The sequence below is a fragment of the Leuciscus leuciscus genome, assembly GCF_965113295.1.
Source record: "Leuciscus leuciscus genome assembly, chromosome: 20".
NCBI lineage: Eukaryota > Metazoa > Chordata > Actinopteri > Cypriniformes > Leuciscidae > Leuciscus > Leuciscus leuciscus.
The window spans coordinates 3,651,469-3,674,278 of record NC_138744.1 but is presented as its reverse complement, the minus strand read 5'-3'; the positions used below and the strand labels follow the sequence as shown (position 1 = coordinate 3,674,278).

The 22,810-nt window shown below is 38.7% G+C and overlaps 2 protein-coding genes across 2 annotated transcripts; one reads left to right on the top strand and one right to left on the bottom strand.

Annotated features, from left to right (window-relative positions):
• Window positions 1-920: 920 nt before the first annotated feature.
• On the top strand, window positions 921-10,451 carry rab11al (RAB11a, member RAS oncogene family, like). Its single transcript, XM_082148784.1, has 5 exons — window positions 921-1,304; window positions 3,960-4,155; window positions 6,037-6,230; window positions 6,780-6,860; window positions 7,892-10,451. The coding sequence occupies exons 1-5, from the start codon at window positions 1,265-1,267 to the stop codon at window positions 8,029-8,031; spliced, it is 651 nt and encodes a 216-aa protein (XP_082004910.1). The 5' UTR covers window positions 921-1,264; the 3' UTR covers window positions 8,032-10,451.
• mex3a (mex-3 RNA binding family member A) lies at window positions 8,623-21,677 on the bottom strand. The gene is made up of 2 exons (XM_082148783.1): window positions 21,228-21,677; window positions 8,623-18,451 (listed from the first exon to the last, which is right to left on the bottom strand). Exons 1-2 carry the CDS (start codon window positions 21,631-21,633, stop codon window positions 17,343-17,345), a joined length of 1,515 nt encoding a protein of 504 aa, XP_082004909.1. The 5' UTR covers window positions 21,634-21,677; the 3' UTR covers window positions 8,623-17,342.
• Between the last annotated feature and the right edge of the window lie 1,133 nt (window positions 21,678-22,810).

Here is a 22,810-nt window from a genome sequence, read left to right as displayed (position 1 = left end):
TGTACATTTCAGTCATCTTCGCTTTCATTAAAACCTATAGGATAGTTGAGTGAAATCATTCAATTGTCATTCATAGTTGTTGCTATTATGACATCTTCAATTACAATATGGGAAATTAAATGTGTAAATATTCATATGCCTATAATAGTCACAGAATAATTTTATCTTTCAAATGAATCTCTTTTACTTGGATTATGATTTGTTTGTCATTGGTTGATCAATTAAATTCAAAATACTTATTTAGTATTTTACATTAATGACACTTTAAAATATATAAATATTAATAATAATTGTATCAAAAAGTAATTTATACATTCTGTAAAAGTTTAGCCGGGGGTATAGCCTACCTGTGGTAAGATGGCCTCTTTGAATAATTTTACATTTTGTTCTATAACAACTAAATTAGCAAATGTTTCTATTTGTCTCCTATACTAACACATGCATCATGCACAAGCAAAAAAAAATTCATAAATGAATCGGCAATTTAAAGGGCATTCTCTGTTCAGTCTCTGAAAGGTGCGCAGCCCTGCCTCCTCATTGCCTCCTACGTGGCATTTTCAGGCCCAATCATCCTCTGTAAAGCATGAGTGAAGTCACGCTGTGGAATGTGGAAGAACTCATCTTACACACACCTGTAACGCTTTCTTTTAAGCCATTTGTCTACTGTATTGACAGGCTACCTTGTGTTTTATTACACCGTATGTTTTTATTCAAAGACGTGTGTTTATTGTATTTGAATTTATTATACGTTGTGTTTTCCTGACGACTATAAAAGACACACCTGTGACGTTACACACCTGTGCGGAAGCCCCGTTAAGCATTTCATTGGGTGACAGAGGCACACTCGTGTGATGGAAAGTGTTTCTGGCCAATCAGAGCACCGGAAAGGCGGGGCTACATCTCAGCACGATGACGTAAGTGTGTGCCTTAAGATGAGACAGCAGGGCGAAACTTGGTTGACGTAGCACAGCAACATCGTATCAAAGTGTAATTTAGACTAATCAGGGATCTGTTTTGCTTGACGATTACATTTTATATAACTGTCGACAAAAGGAGATACGTGGTATTATTTTGTTTTTGATTCTGACTGTTTGTAACGTATGAAGTGCGCGCGTAATGAAGTGCTCGTGATCAGCTGATGCGTCTCATAAACAAAGTTTTTTTGGCCTTGTAATTAATATAAGAGCACATTGTGGTTCTCAAGAAGAGCATAACGTCTTAATATTTGAAAACACTGAGTTAAGCCGGTAAGAAGATTAAAGTCATGACGGGTAGAGAGGACGAGTATGACTATCTCTTTAAAGGTGAGTAGGCTACTACGTTACTACACTTCCAGAACAGCTGACTTTCAGATGAGCTCCTGCATGTCGTCTTCATATGCTGCATGTCTCTATTTTGTTATAGGAAGTCTGCTTTTTTCTATTCTAAAACACAGTTTAGCATATTCAACATGTGGTTTGCAACTTGTCAACTGTTTCAAGCTGGTCCAAGTAGGTCAATATCTGGTAGACCACCTTGGACTAGCAATAAAACACCTGGTCATACCAGCTTAAGGTACGACTGGGACATGGTGGCAGGTCAACCAGCTAATGTTCATCTTACAGCAAGGAGAAGCAAGTTACCTGTTCCACTACCATGTTAATATGAATATGATGGCAAATACTTAAAAAGGCATAAACATATACATTTTAATCATTTCTAAGTGTCGTTTTTTTTTTTTGCTTGATTTATATAATACACCACATGATTGGCTTTTCTTAATGTGTAATAATTCAATATAAATCAGACATTTGATTGTATGATATGGAAATGGACAATTTGAATATTTAATGCAATTGTCATATGGAAAAGGAAAAAAAAAACTTTTTATCTTTTGTGTGTAAAACTGATTTTGAGGTTTCATTCAATAGTGTGAGCAGTATACGTACAGTTAAACTGGTAAGACCTGTATAAATCAGGTCTTTCTCAGGATGGGTTTGCATTCAGGAGGTTTTTAAAACTCATGATATCTTACCCATTTGATTCCTAAAACAGGGAAAACTATCCGGAAGAATAGGTCATCCATTTGTCTTGTTTAAGAATTTCTTCATACAGTGATTGACTAATCCGAATACTAATGAAATTGACCTCTTTAACTTCTATGGTGATTATGTCCTTGGATTCGACACTTCCATTAATCATAGTTGTGCCCTCGACCTCCATGTGTGTTTAAGATGTCCGTGCACCTTTGGCTGTTTGATCATGAATCAATCAGTGCTGTTCAATCGCCGCTCTGCTCTTTAAACATGCTCTTCCACTAAGCTTCAAAACGAGCAAAGTCTTTGTCAAAGTGCATTCCTGTGTGTTTAACTCAGACCATTATCATTAGAGCAAATATAGCTGAGACGTGTGTTGGTGGATTTTATTCTTTCATGTTAATGAGTTGACAGCATTAGCCAAGATTGGTTTAGATTTAGGTGAAATGAAAATTAAAATTGTCATTATTTAATCACCTTCATGTCATATTCTGGTCTTGTGATGGTATACAATAACTTTGTGTGACGAACAGACTGAAATGCACGTTGTTATTCACTGATAGGCCTTGCATACGCTGAAGCTTTGAACTCTTATTGACTTCCACGTTCAGATGTAAAAAATTCGAAATTCTTGAAGGCAAAAACGATTGGTTCTCACGTGATGGTTTGAATATACAGATTTGAGAATAAGATTTATTAGAATTAGAGTGTGTGTGTGTCATTTTTCATTTATGTCGCCAGTCTCTTTATATGAAAAATAAGATTAACCCCCGGTTTCACAGACAAGGCTTAAGCTAGTCTCAGGCTAAAATGCATGCTTGAGTTGTTTTAACTGAAAGCATCTTTCACTGACATATTTTAAAATGTCAGTGCCATTGTTTTGTCTCAAGATGCACACCAGTAATGTTTCTTTTCTAAGGCTAAAACTATTTAATAGCTTAATCTAAGCTCTGTCTGTGAAACCAGGCCTATGATTCACTTTTTGTGTTCTACTGGCAAGTTTGGAGGGACATGAGGTTTGATAACTGCATTTAAGTTCTGAAACCTCAGGCACAAATTATAAATTAATGTTCAAAAGTTTACGGTCTGGACATTTTTTAAAATCTTTTTGAAAGAAGTCTCTTATGCTCACCAAGGCTGCACAGAATAATAACAAAATTGTCATTATTACAATTTAATATAACTCTTTTCTATTTGAAACCGTAATTTATTCATGCGATGTCAAGCTGAATTTTCAGCATCATTGCTCCAGTCTTCAGTGTCACATGACATGATCCTTCAGAAATCATTCTAATAATACACTGATTTGCTGCTCAAGAAACATTTATTATCTTTATTGATGTTGAAAACAGTCGTGCTGCTTCATAATTTTTGTGGAAACGGTAACATGTTTTTTTTTTCTCCAGGATTCATTGATGAATAGAAAGTTCAAAAGAAAAGCATTTATTTGAAACAGTAAAGATTTCTTACATTGTTATAAAAAATTATATGTAATGCTACATTGCTAAATAAAAGTATTAGTTTCTTTTAAAAAAAAAATCTTACTGGCCCCAAACTACCTGAACAGTAGTGTAACTGTAAATATAACTTCTCAATAATATCTATTCAATTTTTGCCTCTATCTGCGGAGGAGAGACGTTCCCAGTATTTCATAAGTCTGCCTGTGTGGGTGAAGAAGGGAGTTGCTCATTGGTCTTGCCCTTTTCACTCATTGTTAAAAGCTTTGTGGAAACACACCCTCTGTGTGAAACATTCGACTCTAATTGCTATTGTGCTGTGGAGTCATGGCGGTTTTAGCCCGCGCACAAATGGAGTCCGCTTGAAAGAGCTCTCATAGAGTCATGTGTGTCTCCTGGGTCAATAGCACACATATATATATATATATAAAAGCACCATAAAGTTGAGCCAGTTGATCTCACGCACCGGTGTCCTTGTCGTCCGCAGTGGTTCTGATTGGCGACTCTGGTGTAGGCAAGAGTAACCTGCTCTCTCGCTTCACCCGCAATGAGTTCAACCTGGAGAGCAAGAGCACCATCGGGGTGGAGTTTGCCACTCGCAGTATCCATGTGGAGGGGAAGACCGTCAAGGCCCAGATCTGGGACACGGCTGGACAGGAGAGATACAGGGCCATCACATCAGCGTAAGTGTCTTCATAAAATCAATCAAGATCAGCTAATTTATGTCCTTTTTTACACACACAGACACACACACACACCTAACAAAAATCTGTGGGAATGCATGTGCTGAACCTTAAAAATTTAATATAACATTTGGAAAGTATACACTAATAGAGACAAAAAGCATAATTTAAAGGCCATGTTATTACAAGTTTTTATGATTCTTACCCATTTTTGTGGCACTTTCATCATCTATAAAGATGCAATGTTATGTCCCATTTGGCATCCAAGTTAATGTCAAATTATTTCATGTGCTATGTGAATCATTTTAATTAATTAATTCTGATTTTAAACAAAAGAGTTCAGTTTGTAGGCATTTCAGTTAAAAAGAAAAGCTATAAATATATACTTGACACTTCAGGGCCTGCCATGTCCATCTTATTTTTCAGAATAGAAGCTATTTTCTGTGTATGTGCAAGTGCAGTAAACGGTAAAACCATTCAGTCAAATTTTTTACCTTAAAATAATGTTTCCAAAATCGTGTCAGTGGCTCATCAAGTCGTAACAGGGTGAACGGCACTTCTGGATTCGCTTTGCAGCCCTATATCTGCTATAACCACACTATGCAAGTTTGCCAAACCGGGTCGCGTTTCTGTAGTTCTAATGAGACATAAGAAAACTACAAATTTGACTTGCTTTACGGCAAGCGTTACAATAGTCATTATTTAGTTTTTCTTCGTTTCTGATGTCGCAATACATCATACTTTCATGAAATCATGCAACATACTCTACCTTGTCTGTGGACATCGTTCATTCAAAGCCGGTGCTGGGTGAACAGTCGGCGTGCGTGCGACCGTAGGCTGCGGGCGGCGAAATTATTTATGACAGCGGTAATGAACAATTCCGCTTCCAACCTGTAGGGCGACCGAAGAGGAAAAGTTCCTTAATGTTGCTTTAAAGGATTAGTTCACCCAAAAATGAAAATTCTGTCAGTAATTACTCACCCTCATGCTGTTTCAATCCTGTAAGACTTTCGTTCATCTTCGGAACACAAATTAAGATATTTTTGATTAAATCTGAGAGCTGGCTCACTGCTCCATAGGCTGCTAGGTAATCGATATCTGCCATCCCAGAAAAGTTAGTACAGACATCGTTAAAATAGTCCAAGTGACTACAGTGGCTCAGCCATAAGTTTATCAAGCGACGAGAATACTTTTTATGCGCAAAAAACAAAACAAAAATATACATTTTCTTCTGTGTGGGCCTCTGAGTGAGTTCACGTAGTGTAACAGCGCAGCGCTTCTGGGTCGTACGTCAGAACATAGGCTCAACATAGGCTGACGCTGGTCACGTGTGTGATGCTGGCCAATAGTGAGCCTACGTTCTGACGTAGTCACTTGGACTATTTTAACGATGTCTTTACTAACTTTTCTGGGATGGCAGATATCGATTACCTAGCAGCCTATGGAGGAGTGAGCCAGCTCTCAGATTTAATCAAAAATATCTTAATTTGTGTTCATGAGGGCGAGTGATTACTGACAGAATTTTCATTTTTGTTTCAACTAACCCTTTAAAATAATATGATAACAAATACCTCCTCACAAAATCGAACAGCATAGCAGACTGTTTGTGCACAGCTAACATAACTGTAAGCGACTGACGCCAGAAGCCTTGAACAGTCAAGTAAAAAATGACCCACTCATTATGTTTTTACTGTATAGTAAATAATGGGATGCCATAGACTCCCAAGTACTAAGGGGCAGTTCAATGAGCTTGTGCTTGATGTACATTCAGATAAGATGAAGAGACTAATAACAGTTATAATCACATTGGTAACCACACTATTATTGAGCACTTTAGGTTGTGGAATAAATTGTGTGTATTTTAAAACCTTGTATTCAAAGGTATTACAGAGGTGCCGTAGGAGCCCTGCTGGTGTATGACATCGCCAAGCATCTGACCTATGAAAACGCTGAGCGCTGGCTGAAGGAGCTGCAGGATCATGCTGACAGCAATATTGTCATCATGTTAGTAGGGAACAAAAGCGACTTGCGCCATCTGAGGGCTGTTCCTATGGATGAAGCCAAGGCGTTTGCAGGTTAGTGCTGGGGAAGATAGTTTGAACTGTAATTCTCATGCTACTCATTATTAAGAGTTTCAGCTGAGTCATTTTCTGGCAAATCAAATGTATAATTGATTAAGTTACACCTAAATACAGTTAGAATAAAACTACACCCAAGATGCATAGCAATGAATGGTTGCCTTTAGTTAAACATTTCAACTGACACTGAAGACACGGGTGTTGTTATATTTGCTTCATATATTTTCAAATACTAATTGATTTGAACCCATGACATTGATGTTGCTAGTGCCATGCTCTTAACCTATTAACCTTTGAATGTTAGTAATATTTTTTTTATGTATGTTGCATGTTACTTGTTTATCTCAGAATTAGGGTTTGCTAGCTAGCTAGTTCTGTCTAGATATTTATACCATTTTTCTTTAATAATGCATTTGAGAAGCAAGATATAAAGTAAAAAAAATAATATATATATTTGTGTGTGTTTAGGAGATGTGAAGTGCTCTGTTGAATTGTGTGTGTGTGTGTGTGTGTGTGTGTGTGTGTGTGTGTGTGTGTGTGTTACAGAGAAGCATGGACTTTCTTTCCTGGAGACCTCAGCGCTGGACTCTTCTAATGTTGAACTTGCCTTTCAGACCATTCTTACAGGTCAGTCCTGAGCAAATCATCTCATTAAAGCTGCCATGTTTCGTTAGGAACATTCTCATTACTGTAATGACAAAAGTAGCATTTAATGCATTTTATGCATAGTTTTTTTTAATGCATAAGTTTTATGCATAAGTTACAGTAATTTTTACTGTATTAACAGATTTTTTTTCAAAGAAACACCATGAATAATGAGGATTAAAAACACTCAAAAGTGAAACATTTAGATGCATTGCCATAATGAGAGTTTGGGGGGCATTTTCAAATGACGTTTATTATTATTTTAATTTTAAGGTGAAATGTGACCCAGATATATTGTCATTACTTTGTGAAAAAATCCAATTCTCATTGTTGTAGGACAGAAATGAAAATCATCCAGAAAAGCTTTTAATTAAAAATAATAAAGAATAATAAATACAATTGGCTTCTTTAAAAATGTAATTTATGTTTTAAAAAATATCATTATTTTGTCACATTACATTAATGAGAATTTGGGGTTGAGGAAATCTGCTTAGTTACAAATTTCTACTTGGTCATGAAATGTATTAGAAAAAAATTAGTAGAACAAAATTGTATTAAAAAAAAAAACAGGAAACATTTTTCTTTAAATAAAAAAGTGTGAAAAGGTATAAATGTGACATTTGCCAGTTTTTGTAAGATTCAATCAGATGTAGTATGCAATCCAAACCCAGAGTGCTTGTCTGTTATTAAGGATCGCCTCTAGATGGCAGCAAACTCCAGGCTACAGAAATACTCAGCGATTCCTGTGAATGAGTGAAACTGTGTTTTGAAGTCAAACTTTAAAAGTTTGACCTCACAGAAATACTGGTTTGCTTTTTGCAATTTTTCTTTTTCTTTTTTTTTTTTTTTTGGACTGGGAAGTGCCTCTATTCAACCACGCAGTGTCTCACAGTTACATGGTTCATTTCTATGTGAACCGCAGCTGAATTTGTTCCACTGTCAATAACATACTTTGTTAGATCACTTTTATCAGGTAACTCTCCGTAACGGCGTTACGACTCTCTCTCACACAGAAATCTACCGTATCGTGTCCCAGAGGCAGATGTCAGGGCGTGGTGAAGACAGCTTCTCCCCCAGCTCCAAAGTGGTTCCCATTACTGTACAGCCTACACAGAATTCTGGCAAGCAGGGCGCCTGCTGTCAGAATAACTGAGCTGCTACAGCGCCGCCATGGGATCCGGGGGAAATCGGCAACTTTTCGTTGGGCTGGGCTGCGAGGTTGACCGTGACCGTCCGACTGCGTTGTATTCCCTTGCGCGTGGTGTGGTTAATGTATGTAACGGACTTACTTGGTTATGCCCAGAATCAGTGAGTAATAATCTTCAAAATTGGACAATAAGAGATGTTGAAATTCAATGGATCAAGCATTTTCTCCGAACTAAGAGGCCATGCTTCTTGTTTCAGACTAATTAGAAATGAGCAGGTAGCAGGGGCGCTCAGACGTGGCTGCTCGTCTTCTTTCTCCGCTCTTTTTGTCACTGACAAACAATAGGGATTCACTAGTGAAATTCTATATTTTCTCCTTTAGTGTGCCACCGCAGATGCAGTCTGACAACTTTTTCATGCATCTCTACTCCAGAGAAATTCACACCGGTGGTCATAGCGCCTGTTCGGTCAATTCTTACACGGGCGCCGCTGTAACGGCTCTTTTGTATTTATTGAATGCAAATATGATCTTGTTTTACTGTGGTATTTTTGCTTTCTTTTGTCATGCTTCTGTGAATGTATTTTTTTTATATATATATATCACTAGATTATTGATCAGAATTTCTCAAGGGTTTCTCCTTCTAGTCATGGCACTCATTTGTACAAGTGCTGGGAGTGTTTTCTGTGGATCAGAGTACTGTTAGTAGGTGAAGCTTATAGACAGATGTACGTGCTGTGGTGTTTGAGGATAAGAGTGTCGTCTATTCCGATTCAGGGTTGGGAATTGTTATCTGGTAAAAAAAAAAAAAAAAAAATTACCAAATGATATGTCTGTTATCAATTTTTGAATGTATGCAGCATAATGAAATATGCATAAAATATGCAATATATGCATCAGAGCTGCATTAAACTTGTCCTATGCAATTGCGATCATTATGCATCTTATTTCTTATCAGCTGTGCATTAAAATCAGAAGTAAACTTAGATTTTTGTTTCCCGCTATTATAAAAAGTTTGGAAACTCAATTTTTGTGGTATATATTTCTAATGTGAAGCATTACCACCCCCCCCCCCCCCACCCCCAAATAAAAAAAAATATTATAATAAATTACATTACTGTTCTGATGAATTTCTCAGAATTTCACAACAGATTTGTTACGAGGGTAAAGAATGCAATATTCATTTTCTAAACATTTGAAAAAGAACCAGAATCGTAAGGAAGAGTTCATCTATAAATTAAAAATGTTCTCAAATTATGATAAGATTTTTGATTTTGTGTGAACCATTCCTTTAAACACCTACGATTCCCATCCCTACTCAAAGTACAAATGCGGGTCAGACGCTTTTTCTGCTTTATATCTTTTTGTTGCACTTTCTGTGCACACTTGCATGATTATTTTCGCTTTAAGCTGGCTTCTGGGTGTTGTCTTTGACTAATAGTCTTTTTTTTGTTTTGTTTTTTTGCTTGGGAAAACGAGTGGCAGGTGGGATTCGGTTCTCTAAGAGGAGCTTCTATCATTGGGTACATTGACCATATTATATTGCAAGGCAGAGGAACTGATGGCTTGTGATGTATTGCTGAGTTTTTCTTACTGGAAGTGAATTCCTCTCTGGCCACCCTTGTTATCTGCTACATGTAACCCGAAGAGCAGCAGGTCTCTTGAGATCTCACTCACTGTCCCAGCTTTTCTGTCTTCTGTGCTTTTGGTGTGGGTTTTATCTTTGCGTACGTTTGCTGTGGCGTTTAAATTGTCCTCGCCTCAGGATGGGCCTGTCGGGGGTCGTGCTTTTGGCTTTTTTTTTTATAGTAGTGTTGTAATTTGTTCAAATACACGACACAAGGTGCTTCACTAAATGCCTTGCCTGAAAGATTAATGCTAATGCCATCAATCTGTTATGCTGAATATCAGCCGTTTAGCCGGAGACGTTGATAATTACTGCTTTGGGAAGATTTTGTCATCGTGCCTGTTCTTTTCCCAGTGGGACTCCTGAACAAAGGCTCTGAATACGGCAAATACATTTTCAATGAACATGGATGTTTATCAGCTGTTGTTTTGTTTTTTTTAACTTGGGTTTACATAGACACTCGGAAGCTTGTGTGATTTTTCAGGGTTCCCACATCTTTTGACCAGTGACTTCCATATGACCTTTCCGGTCGTTTGTGAATGCTGGATAAGTGAAGTCATGGTATAGAGAGATTGCACTCACAACAAGCAATTTCTAGTTGATGAAATATTTATGAGCTTTTTTTTAAATGTTATTAATTTCCATGACTTTTCCAGGCGATTTTAAAATTCCCTGATACTTCCGCATATTTCCATGAATGTGGGAACCCATGAACACTTCTGTTTTTGAAAGATTTGGTGATTTTTTTTTTTCTGTGTATGTTAATGACATTTATGAATAAAATCAGTCTTGTTTCAAATCATCAGGTGTGTGTGTGTGTGTGTGTGAGACCAACAGAATTCAGGGTAGCAGTGACCGATTATTCAGTTTGTTTTATTAGAAACATTTACAATACAATTTCTTGAAAGTAACCAAAGAATCAAAACTAGTATGGCATAGATACATTGATCAAATATCAAAAATGAAGGTCACAAAGAACATGTTCTAAGGAAAAAACCTGCAGTTTGCGTGCCCCGTGTAGACACGATACTGAATTATGAAATTAAAACGACTCGTGGAGTATCGGCTAGCCTCGTCTATGATATGGCAAACCCCTCGTTTATCAACAATAAATTGAACACTAGTACCAGGAGATGCTTGACCAAACTAATGCACTAATACCACTATGAGAGCTGTATGAAACACTTCTACTGTGCTGGAAGCTACCAAATACAGACTTGTCGGACTGGAGTAACTCATCCCAAGCGAGGTCACATCAATGACCATCCTAACCCCCCCACCCCCCCCACCCCCATGTTCCTGTCTGACTGAAATTGAAACCACTACACAACTATCATTGCCACCACAGAGCCAAAACAAAGTCGAGATGCGTGTTCACCATGAAGTAAGTATTGAGAGAGACTATGCTTCTCCGTGTAATCTTGTAAACAATAGTTCACCGCTTTGACGTGTGTGAGACACTCTCGGTAATAATGAACTGTAATCATCAGCCCTTGAGTGTAGTTTGTACATAAGCCTCATTTGTATGTGACAAAACAGGTTGCCAGTTAAGAGATGATACAAGTTACATGCAAATAACGGTATTACTGTGAGTGTGCTCGAAATTGCATCCCGTTCACATATCTGGAAACGAATATGATAACGGAATGTCTGATTTGCAGAAAAAAAGTGTGATTTTTGTTTTGTTTTTCTTCATTTTTTAAAGTTTTTTTTTTAAGTTTTGTCATGCATATTTTTAAACGTTTGGAAATCGGAACGTCATTACATGTAGTTGAATTTTGCTTGTATTACTATGCACAATCATTTTTCTGTTTCACCCTGTTATACTTCAGCCTGTTATCGCTTCATAACAATTGCATTTAAAAACAAAGCAATTTAATAAAAAAAAAAAGGAAGGGACCCCCTTATTCACTCAGCTATGAGGTGTTCAAGGACAGGTACACAACACTTCTGAGTGCTTCTAGTATGCAAAAACGCGGTATTGAGGCACAAAGTTGAAGTGACTAAAATTCCCCCGAATGCTATAAAATATTTCTGCCGTTATCCCATTGTTAATGCACACGTTAAAACGGCACGTATCTGACGTTTTAAAATATAAGCCTTTGAAACCCCACCCCCACTCGTTTTTATGCTTGTCAGAAGTGTGAAGGATTTTTTTTCTCTAACTTTCATAAATAAAAATTCTATAGTTTTAATCATTTTAGTAGAAATCAACTTCATGCGTTTTAGAAATATATTAACTTTTTAATTTATTAATTAAAAAACAAAACGTCTTGAAGTTACTTATAAATATGTTTGCTTCATTAAAGATATTCATAAATAACATCCAGATACTGACCTCTTCCTCTATGAAATAATAATGCATGTTAGCAAAATAGAATCTTACGAAAGAGCTATAAGACATTTTTTTTTTTCCCTTTTAAGTTGCTTTGTATAAATGCTGTGAGGAAGAACCTAAACAGACATGGTGATATTTCTCTAGCCATGAATTTTAAACTTAAAGCTAACTTTTGATAAAGAAACGAAAGGCAAAATTAGACATTGGTTGGGTGGCCATTTTTTACATTCAAATACATTATTTGCCCTTTTGTACTATACTGGAAGGCATTATAATTGCTTAAGTGCATCATGTATATGTTCTCTGGTGATTTCTATGGAGAGGACGCTGCAGTGTTCACAGATAAATACATGCAGCTTCGCTATCTGCTATGTAAGAACATATATATAGGCTATTGTTCGCCTAGTCGGGCGTATAGAAAATATGAACAAATCTAAAAATGCAAATATATCCATTATGGGAATGCAGTTCAGCTCATAAATTTGCAAACCCCTTTAAGAATTTTTTTTATTGCATTTTATTTTTTAGCACATCCCTAATGCAGATATTTAAGAAATTCCACAAGACAAAAAATTGTTCAAACATTGCTCACATGCCTTTGTTTAATATCATGTGTTTCCTCATCTTATAGCATCAATGACTGTTTGTAATCTTAAGCGATAAGTCTCTGGTTTGTCCTGATCGCACTGTTCTTGACAAACATCCCCCAAGTTCTTTGGTTTCCCAGCATGCTCTGCACATTTGAGCTCTTCCCCACAGCGACTATGCGATCTTGATCTTCAGCTTTGACACTCGGGACAATTGAGGGACTCGTGCAGCTTTCACAAAAGGCTGCAAACAATCATCGATGCTCGAGTATGTGAATTCTGAAGGGAATTATTTTCTATATGGCATCAGGGCGGTACTAAAGAAAAAATACAATCTTTAAAATGCACCTAAACAGATTCTGCTATAGGGGTGTGTATAAACATGAGCAAAAAAAACCTGTACAAATCGGGGTATTTGTGCATTAGATACTTTATGTTGGGTAAGAGAAATAGGTTTGGAAAAATAAACTGGTATCATTGTACAGCATTACATTTTAAACACCAGCTGTAGTCCTCACTAAAGTTCTCTGTAGTACAAGTGGCTCTGTTATATTTTATCTACACAGGCTGTTCAAAGTTAAATAATGCTCTGTAAAATAATTTTCCAGCATGCACAACTAAAAAGAAGCGAGAGAAGCTGTTGAATTGCAACTATTTAACAACACCACGTAATTACTGAGAGAGGGAAAAAAAGCAGAAGCGGAAACGATTCACAGTGGTTCTTAATGTTAAGCTTCACGTTAGACAACACATTCTTGTTAAACCTGTTAGACCCTAAACCGGACCACTTTTCCTTGTGAATCTGTTGTCGCACGTTGTGACCACTCCCCCCCTCTCGATCAGAATGGCTCTTTGCATGAGCAGTTATTATTTTGGATTAGGCATAACAGTAATGTCCTTGTCATTCTGAAATTATGCCGGTTGAAATGAATGGAATGAAGATGATTAGACCGTTCTGATATGCATTTTAAATACATTTTTGATTTCTCATGAGCTGCTCTTACATGCAGTATATCCTGTCAATAGGGTGTGTAGAAATGTGTATATTGTCATAACTGTATGCATTCAGTATAGGCATAGCAAATGCTACAAACTAAACTATATATTAATTAATTGATTGTGATAACCCTAATTTTTGGTTATGTATTTTCTGAAGAGCTTTCAGATTTTGGGGCATCATTACCTTCACACTTTATTTTTATTTATTTAATTTCTATTGGGATGATGCCTTACGTAATATTACAAACTAGCAAGTAGGCTATTAAAGACTATTACAATTGCTTATATAATGAAATATATTCAATGATATGCCTATGGTAGTCAGTCTTTATTATATATCTCCCTAAATGTCAATAAATATAGTCTTATTCCTATCAAATAAATAATACTTAAAAAAGGTTTTGCTGTGATTGGCTGTATAAAGTCTTTAACAGTTAAAATGTCTCCCTTTCAAAGCCTGTATTGAATAAAATCTCGCTCTGAATACTTAAACAGCACCTTCTCTATTGACTCAGGTTACATTCTTTGAACAATATCATCACTCTGAAGTTGCGACATTTGATTAAGAAACTAAACTTTTTTAAAAGCGCTGCATTTTCAAATTGGGAAAGTCGTTACTGCTTTTTGTTTTGCTCTCAAAAAGGGCTTTAATTGTGTAAATACAATGTGCATGGCTTTAAATAATTCTTAGGGTTATCTACCACTGCAAAGCATTTCTGTAACAGTGCATTTTTAGATAAAGATGAACTGATATCTTGTTTTATTAAGTATTAAGATAGTTATTGCTGTTTCCTGCATCCACTGACCTGGTGACCTTAAAAAGAGGCAGGAGAACAAAAATGTGGTTTATAGCCAGACAAATGTTCTGAATCAGATTCTGAAATTCGAGCTATTACGGTTTGCATAATCAATTCCTTTTTCAAAATGCTTTTGGTTTTTATATATATATATATATAAATATATATAAATGACCGAAATGCACAATCATACATTCCTTAAATGGATGAGCATCTGTCCCTGATCAGTGCTGGGGATTTGAAGAACCAGAAGAAAAAAAAAAAGCTAAGAAAAACCTCTATTCACTACCGTCGTATTGGTGTCCTTTTATTTAAAGGAAATTAAGATGCTATTTCTAAAGCGACATTTAGAAATAACGCTAAGTGACTTGTTCAAAATGCGCTATCCGTGCAAATACAACCAACTAACCCAAACTATAACCTAAGTGCAATAATAACGGTAATATTTGCCATTTGAGAAATGCACTAGCTTTTCGATTGCAAATGCTGTTTGCGTTCTTAAAAATAAGGTGCTTTTAAGAGCTTTAATTTTTTTTAAGCCTTTCTCAAATCTGAGAGTTACTTAAAGGGACTTGAAATATATTTCGATTTAAAGAAAGTACCTTATTACATTGACACTTATAGAAAGTACTTGTTCTCGTAAAACAAAAGAGCAAAACAAAAACACTGTCAGGCGCTAATGCGGCCGTAATACATCAAATCAGACAAACTACTGTAACAGTCAAACTGAGCGTCAAAAGTTTTTCAGAACTAATGCTTAAGATGCTAATGGCTCAAAGGTAAATCGTTATAGTAAGTTAAATACAATCACAAGCTTACCCTAGCATATCTTCTAACACCGTGCACATGTGGCAATGGCGCAGAGAGGCTTGATGGGGGAAAACTGACCCATTTCAAACAGTAGTGGCTCCATTCTTTTGTAGTGGCCTTCTAGCGAGAGGGGAAAAAAAGACAGTTTCCCAACCTCCGAATGCTCTAATCCCCTATTCCAAAATCCCCTAGCCTGCAATGAGACAGGCAGTGTGTGTGTAATTTGATTCAGCATGAGCGGCCACCAAATTGGGCGTTTCCCCCCCCCCCCCCCCCTACTTTCTTGTCAATTACAATTGTCTGATTTCATTGTGGAGTTTCAAGGTTGCTCTGCGATTGGCTGCTTGTGACCGTGCACTGGCGGGGCTGTCTCGAGGGGGTCACGGCAGGATGTCCCGCACATGAAGGAAGACTCCATGGAAACTTCGACGGCCTGCCTCTCGTGCACATTAAACGAGAAATTCGGTAAGTTGAATTAAAAATGCTTCGGGTCTATTTCGTCACTCTCTACCCAGAACGCCAGGATTTCTCTTTTGAAATAAAATCTGCTCTTGAATTTGTTTTTTTTTTACCCCGTGGCAGGACAAAAGAGGCCCCCTTTCTCCCCATTGGGAATACCAGAATGGGGAGAGCGAGAGAGAGAGAGGGCGATCGACAGGAGGGGCCCCAGCTGCACCTAGTTTAGCCCCCTGCGTGGCGTCCCGTCCATCCTCATTCACGCCACTGTACGCCACCCCTCCTTCCTACAGCAGTTGCTTTGCACCTGGACTCTGATGTATGGCTAATTATCAGCTCCTCCTAGGGCAGGCCATGTCGGGGCGCTCCGGGGATTGTACCACCACTGCGACAAAACAATATACTCTCTGGGAGGAGCTCTGTAGTCTTTACAGCATATGATGCACGGAGCAGCGAGTAGAATTCCCCCCCCTGACAGCCCAACCTTTTAGAGCGAGAAAAAAAAAACTTAATCTTAAGTACGATATGCAACACCTGCCTCAGTACAGACAGACAGTCAGGACGCTTTGCAACTCAAATGCAGGACCTCGTGAGTGGGTGATTTACATTGTACTGTAGCTCGAAGTCTTGCTTGCTTTTGTCTATTTGGTCTATTCAGGATCAGATTACAAACCCCCTCCCCTCAATCGCCCCCTCAGCTTTTTTTTTTTTTTGCACTTCATCTCATGCACTATGCTTGTAATCAGTGTTTTACCAAATAAATGTGTGGAAATTGAAGAGAAAAAAACATACTGAGTGCAGAAATGAGAATAAAAACTCGTTAGTAAAAAGAACCTGGAAAAGACCTTTTGAACAAAACAAACAGTTTTTTTTTCCTTTTCTTGTATTGTACCTAATAAGACCTTTTTAGATGCATCACATAATAGGCTGACTGGTGCAGAAACAAAACAAAAACAAAAAAGAGAAACTCCCTGTTTTACTCGTCAATTACCCGTTCAAATATTGATTAGCAAAGCAGATACTAATTGTGTAATTATGTCGTTTAGAACATGATCCAAATTTAAAGCCACACCGACATCAGGTCGTATATATATCAGCCCATATTGGCCATTTCTATAACCATCTATTTCGCATAGACATCTAGCAATGTAATGTTTTTGACAATCACTTTACATCAATTTTAAGGTGCAAAGATTTAAGATTCTAGATTACCTTAAAAAAAGAATACTAGCTCATTTGCAGAAGATGCTGGGATGAAAAACTATACTCCAATCTTAGGAAATAAACTTGTAATGATATTTTGTTTTTATACCTCCCCAGCAAAGGAAAAGTGTAAAATGTTCACATTATTTCTCCTGTTACTGTCCACACAGCATGTGGAAAAAAACAGCACCAGTAAAAAAATAAAAGAAAATAAAGAAAAAACTAAAATGAACATGCTAAGAACTACGTTCTTTCCATTTTTAAAAAAACTTTTATAAAATATATATGTATATATGTGTACATATAAAAGAAAAATCTGAAAATACTTCTTCCTCTTTTTTTAGTAAAGCAAGCAGTGTGTTCTAAAATATCTGCTTGTTTTGGTTTTGTGTTTTCTGAAAAATAAAAAAGTGAATACTGGCCAAATAAAAAAAGATTAAAAGTAAACTGATACTACAGAGTAAAAACAAAGCACAAAAAAACGGAGAAAAAAAAACAACTCTTTAAGAGAATATTCGGATAGCCTGTGTGACCAGGGTGTGGCAGACAGGGCACTCTGGATGGTTTAGCTCACAAATTCGGATGGCGCACTCCATGCAGAAGAGGTTATGACCGCACGGGACCAGAGCGGCCGTCACTTTGCTCTCAAAGCAGGTCATGCAGTCCCGAGCCACGGCAGGCGGTGAATCCGGCACGGGGAGACGTCCGCTGAACGTGACCGTGGTGGCGGTGGGCTCGCTGTGGGCACGGCGGGCCTGGGCGTGAGGAGACCCCACGGCGTTGGAGTTGTTGGTGCCGCACGGTTCGGGCAGTCCCGGCGACAGTCTGGTCAGAGGGAGAGGCAGGCCTCCAAAGCTTTTGGAGCGCTGCTGGGCATAGTAGGCCACCTGTTTGGGATAGTCGGGATCGCCCCAGCTTTGAGTGCCCTCCGAGCCGAAGTAAGAGCACGGCTTGTCCCCGTTGCCGTGGTTGGTAAAGTCACCTTTACTGTAAATCCCTCCCCCTCCTCCTCCTCCGCTACTTCCGACCATGGTGTCTGAGAAATTCTGGCGGTAGCTGCTGGCAAGCGGTTTGCGCGGGGCCCCCTGGAGCCCCCACACCTGCTGCAGGCGGCTCTCCAGACCCCCGTTGCCACTGTCAGGGCCCAAGCAGTCGTTCTCATTGTTGTGGTCGTGCAGGCCACCCGTGCGGAAAGCAATGTGCGCCTCGATTTCCTCCCGAGCCCGTTCGGCGTTCCCAGGGGAGCCGGTGATCTCGAAGACGGGGTCGCGGTCGCGGCTCGGAGTTACGATGTAAGTGCACGTTTGCTGCTGGATGCGTTTTATAGTCGAGCCTTTGGGTCCGACCACCAGACCCACGACGCGGTAGGGCACCCGCACCTGTATGGTGGTCTGGCCAGGGAGCGGTGCAGGTGGCGAGCCGCTGAACGAGACGCCCAGCTTGTTCCTGGAGGCCCGCAGCATGGAGAAGTGCTCGGCTGCAGAGATGATTTCACGTCTGGCCAGGGCCACGTCCTCTTTGCGGCCGGTGATGAGGAAGACTGGTTCTTCGCCTCTGACGGGGGTCTTGATGTAGGTGTTCGTCTTTGCACGCAAAGCTTTGATTTTGCAACCTGTTGAGTGGAGAAGGAATATTATAGTAGTGGTACTATTAATATCTGTCTATTAACACTTATTTTGCTTGCTTGTTTCCAGGTCAAAAGGTCACCCATGCTCCGAATCTGCAGCAGAACTCATTCACAAAGTTCTTCATGTTCTCCATCGCTTAAGTGTAATTTATTGAAACATTTTGGATCATTTGATTGTGTTTTCAGTTCTCATTAAAGGTATAGTTACTCTGTTTAACACAATTCATCATTGACTGCGTTTTATCATTTTACCATGCTCGAATATACAAAATTCTGCAGATTCATTGCAAAAGTCAGCAGTTCTGGGCCTGCCCTTGCTTTTTCTATTGTAACCATAATACCAAATATACAAACACACTATTTTTTTTTTCTCATGATAAAAATTAGCATTGGCTTTAATTTTTCTGTAAACAATATATTAAAATAAAATTATTTGGTAATAAAAATTTGCATTGTCTTATTTTTTGTATACAGTATACTAAAGTACAATTTTTGATAGTAAAAATTAAGATTGTCTTGCAATTTGTTGTATTTGATTAAACCCACTGAACCTTATTCATAAACAGAATAAAATCTGTGTTAATTTTTCTTTCTTTGTCGTTTCGATTCGTAAAACTATTGATTATACATTGTGCACTGAAATTTCTTCTGCTCGTGTTTAATGAATGAGGCCCAAAGTGAATTTAGAAATGGCTGTTCACTCTTCTCTGTTGTGGTAAACGTACAAATCGATTAAAACAATGGCTTTGTTTTGTGCTGCATTACACTGTCTCTGTAATATTCTTGCTGTTTATTCATAATATAGAAAGAAATGTGTTGGCTTAAAATTATCTTAAGTATTTACCATAATAAATCCCATTTAGCATATTAAAAAAATTCCAGTCTGCGTTTGACGTATCCTAATAGAATTCAAAAAACAAACCTGTGATTACAATAGCTCTTAAAAACCACTGTTGTCCTGAATGACGTCTCCTCTGCAAGAGTGCCATGTGCTTACAGACAGTCACAGGTACTATGATATTCAGCACTGAAACAAATGTGTTTTCAGATGTAAATTCCCCAACTATTCTCTTACATTGCAAGCAAGCAAGCTAAATACCCCATAAAGTTATTGTTGAGATATGAATTCATAACAAGGTGTGGTGCTCCACAGCATCTTGCCTCGTGTACAGCACCAGAGTATTTATTAGCACCTCAGTGGTGTCTTATCAAGAGTGGGGTGGCTTTCTCCGCCCAGGGGCCTGTTCAGTGGATAGATCTCTACACACTGGTTTCATGCCTCATTGTGTAGAGCAGAAGCTAAAAAAATAACCTGGATGGACTGTCTAGCACTGACAGCGGGGAGCACAGATTCCCTCCCGCCGCTGAATCGTCCCCCTCGCTGCAGGAGCACATCTCCTAACAGGCATGGCAGCCACTGCAGGTGAACAAAGCACTGGAACCTCACAGCTCAAATTCCCAACTAATGGCGATAACAAGGATACATAAGTGCTGCTTTTTTCACCATCACTCTCGCTTGTTATTATCAGGCCAAATCTATTCATAGAAAAAATGCAATTAAATTAACCTAATAAAGGCCAAACAAATGTCTAGTTATTCAGCTCAGGATGTGGCCGTTATATCAGTAACTAATGAGGTAAAGACCCCATTTCAAATCCTCTTAATCAGCAACTTCCAATCCACGCGCTCACTGCATCCCAAGTTGGATTCAAGCGTTCACTTCTGAAACACGCAGGCCACTTTACTAGACAAAGTCGTTATATGCAGGGGGACGTTTATTAGTGCATATTTCATCTGGGTAAGATATTACACTTTTAATGAATGGACAGTGTGCTCCATAGAGGCTTCCTAACCCCATGCTTTGAGTGCAGGGCTGCTGTACTGGTAGACGGGGCGTGACTCTAATACAGTCTTTATAGTCTGTCTCTACAGGACCAAATGCAACATGGCTTTCTAGAATACTGTATACTGTGCTTTCAACGAATCATGAAGTGAATTGTCAATCACAATGAGACAACAGGGTCAACTACACGAGATTGCCTCCTCAACTTATTCCAAATATCATCACACATTCATAATATAACTTTTCCGCCAAGTCATGTTTGTATTTTCCCATTTCCCCCCCTCGCGAGCTTTGCCCTCAAAACACACAAGGACTTTCACTTCTTTGTCTGACAACGCTGTCAGAATTTCAGCACTTTTAGTTGTTCACGAGACCCACTTTCATGAGCTTCGCGATATTACGGAGATAAGCGGTGGACTTAAGTTACCCGACAAGTCCTCTTTGTCTGAGGGAGCCTAACATAAACAACGTGGTGCTGCTGCTGCTGCATATGAAAGCCCGCAGGAACTACAGAGGCGCGCGAAGGAGCGAATGACACAATGTATCCAGTCAACAAAGACCGTTGACTGTTACATTGTATCCAGCGAGCGCACACGCGTTCCATTTTCTGTTTCAAAAAAACAGAATTACGCGCCCTCAGACGACAAAGGGAAAGCAGCGTGCTGACATTGAAGGCGTGGATGTGGAATAACGCCTTTGTTCTCGTACCCGCTGGTAACTTTGCTTAAAGCTAAGAGGAAATGCCCATGTATATGGCATCTACGGGCTGAAATAGTAGCACAGCTCGGCAAAAACAGACACGTTAAAAAGCATTACCACTCCCTTTTTCTTTGTTAAGACAGCTCCACACTTAGTTTGAGCCGCACACCCTGGAGAACGAGTTTGAAAGCATGTGAAAGTGCGCATCGTTGTATTTACCTTGCCTCCCCACTATTTCGGCCACATGTTCGGAGCTTGGCACGGGGACGCACTCCGTTATGTTGCAGCCCCGTCCTTTGGTTTCGGTCGGCGAGGTCTCGTACAGGGCGCACAACTTGTTCTTCCCTTGTAACATCCCTGATTCAGATGGGATGTGATTGTGGTGGTTATTGTTACTCCTGTCTTGAACTCCTCCACCACCACCACCCGCAGGAGCCCCGTCCTCGCCCTCTCCAAGACCCAGCAGCGACAGTTGGCCCAGCGCAACTCTAAGGGCACGGGAATCATCCTCCTCCTCCTCGGGCGGCACTAGGAGACCCTCGCTACCGAACCCGGAGCCGGCTAAATCCCCGCCGTAGCCCCCATTTTTCTCCATGATCCCTGCTAGAACCAGCAAGCTAGGCATGGCTAACAAAAGAGTGTGAGACAAAGACACTGGTAAGAGACTGGAGAAACAGCACCCTCGCCGCCACCCCGCCCCCTCCTGGTCCAAGTCCCCCCTTTGCGCTAGTCCCTCCCACAGACCAGCCCCCTCTCCGGTTCCGATACGCAGAAGGCGAACGGGACACAAGGATGTCTGCGCCGAGAAGGGCCAGGCTAACTGATGCTCCACCCCGTCTGGTTCGCTCAGTCCCCGCCTATGGCAAGCCATTGCAGCCTGTATTCCCTACAATCAATCGATTTTATGACACTGAGCGATATTTCATTTTATTTTACGATACTGTTTTATTTTTATGTTTAAGTAACAATAAACAAAATTGTAATAAATGTTGTTGTTCCCCTTTTTTAATAAGTAAAAAAAAAAAAAACATTACAAAAATCAACAACAAAAACATAAGATGCATCAAATATATACATATTGTGATTGTTTAGTAGGACCGGCGCCCAACACACCTTATAGGTCAACTAACATGATCATTATAAAGGTGTTTAAACGACAAAAAACATTCACTTCCACATATTTGATAATCGCAATACATCATATAGTTCATGATACAAATAACAAATTTGGGAATATTTTTGAATAAAAAAGAAAAAAAGGGATACATCTGTCATACAGAGGCTGCATTTATTTATTTATTAATAAAAGTAGAATTAATACAGAAACAATTTTTTTGTTTATCATTACTTAAACACAAAATATTGTCTGTAAAAACAATAAAAATATATATTATACATATTTTAATATTTTGTATTATTATTTTAATATTTTCGTTTATTGTTAGTAGTAGCCTACTATTTACATTTATGGGAATTTTTTTTAAAAAAGCAATTTGTTTCATTTTTTTTGCATGGTGTAATTTAATTATTAAGAAAGCTCAACAAGTGTGTTATCACCGCAAGTGAGTCACCATCATTCATAAAAATATTAATGTGAACACCAGTGCAGTACTGCAGCATTACACATAGAAGACTACGCTTGTAGCCTACTATGAAAATTGTTTGCTATTTTTAAATTAATTTATCTACAATTTTATAATATTGTGTTAGTATTTACAGTGCATTTTGATGCAGTTTGAGAAATATAAGAATAAATGTTCAAACAGCTTGCCATGCCCTGCCTCGCTGAGACAGTCACCATC

Excerpts from the sequence above, each read along its gene's own strand:
- mex3a (XM_082148783.1), bottom strand. The coding sequence starts at position 21,633 with ATGCCTAGCTTGCTGGTTCTAGCAGGGATCATGGAGAAAAATGGGGGC. Across the intron at positions 18,452-21,227 it reads CGAAATAGTGGGGAGGCAAG|GTTGCAAAATCAAAGCTTTG; the intron begins GTAAATACAACG and ends TCCACTCAACAG.
- rab11al (XM_082148784.1), top strand. The coding sequence starts at position 1,265 with ATGACGGGTAGAGAGGACGAGTATGACTATCTCTTTAAAG. Across the intron at positions 6,231-6,779 it reads TGAAGCCAAGGCGTTTGCAG|AGAAGCATGGACTTTCTTTC; the intron begins GTTAGTGCTGGG and ends TGTGTGTTACAG. Across the intron at positions 6,861-7,891 it reads CTTTCAGACCATTCTTACAG|AAATCTACCGTATCGTGTCC; the intron begins GTCAGTCCTGAG and ends TCTCTCACACAG.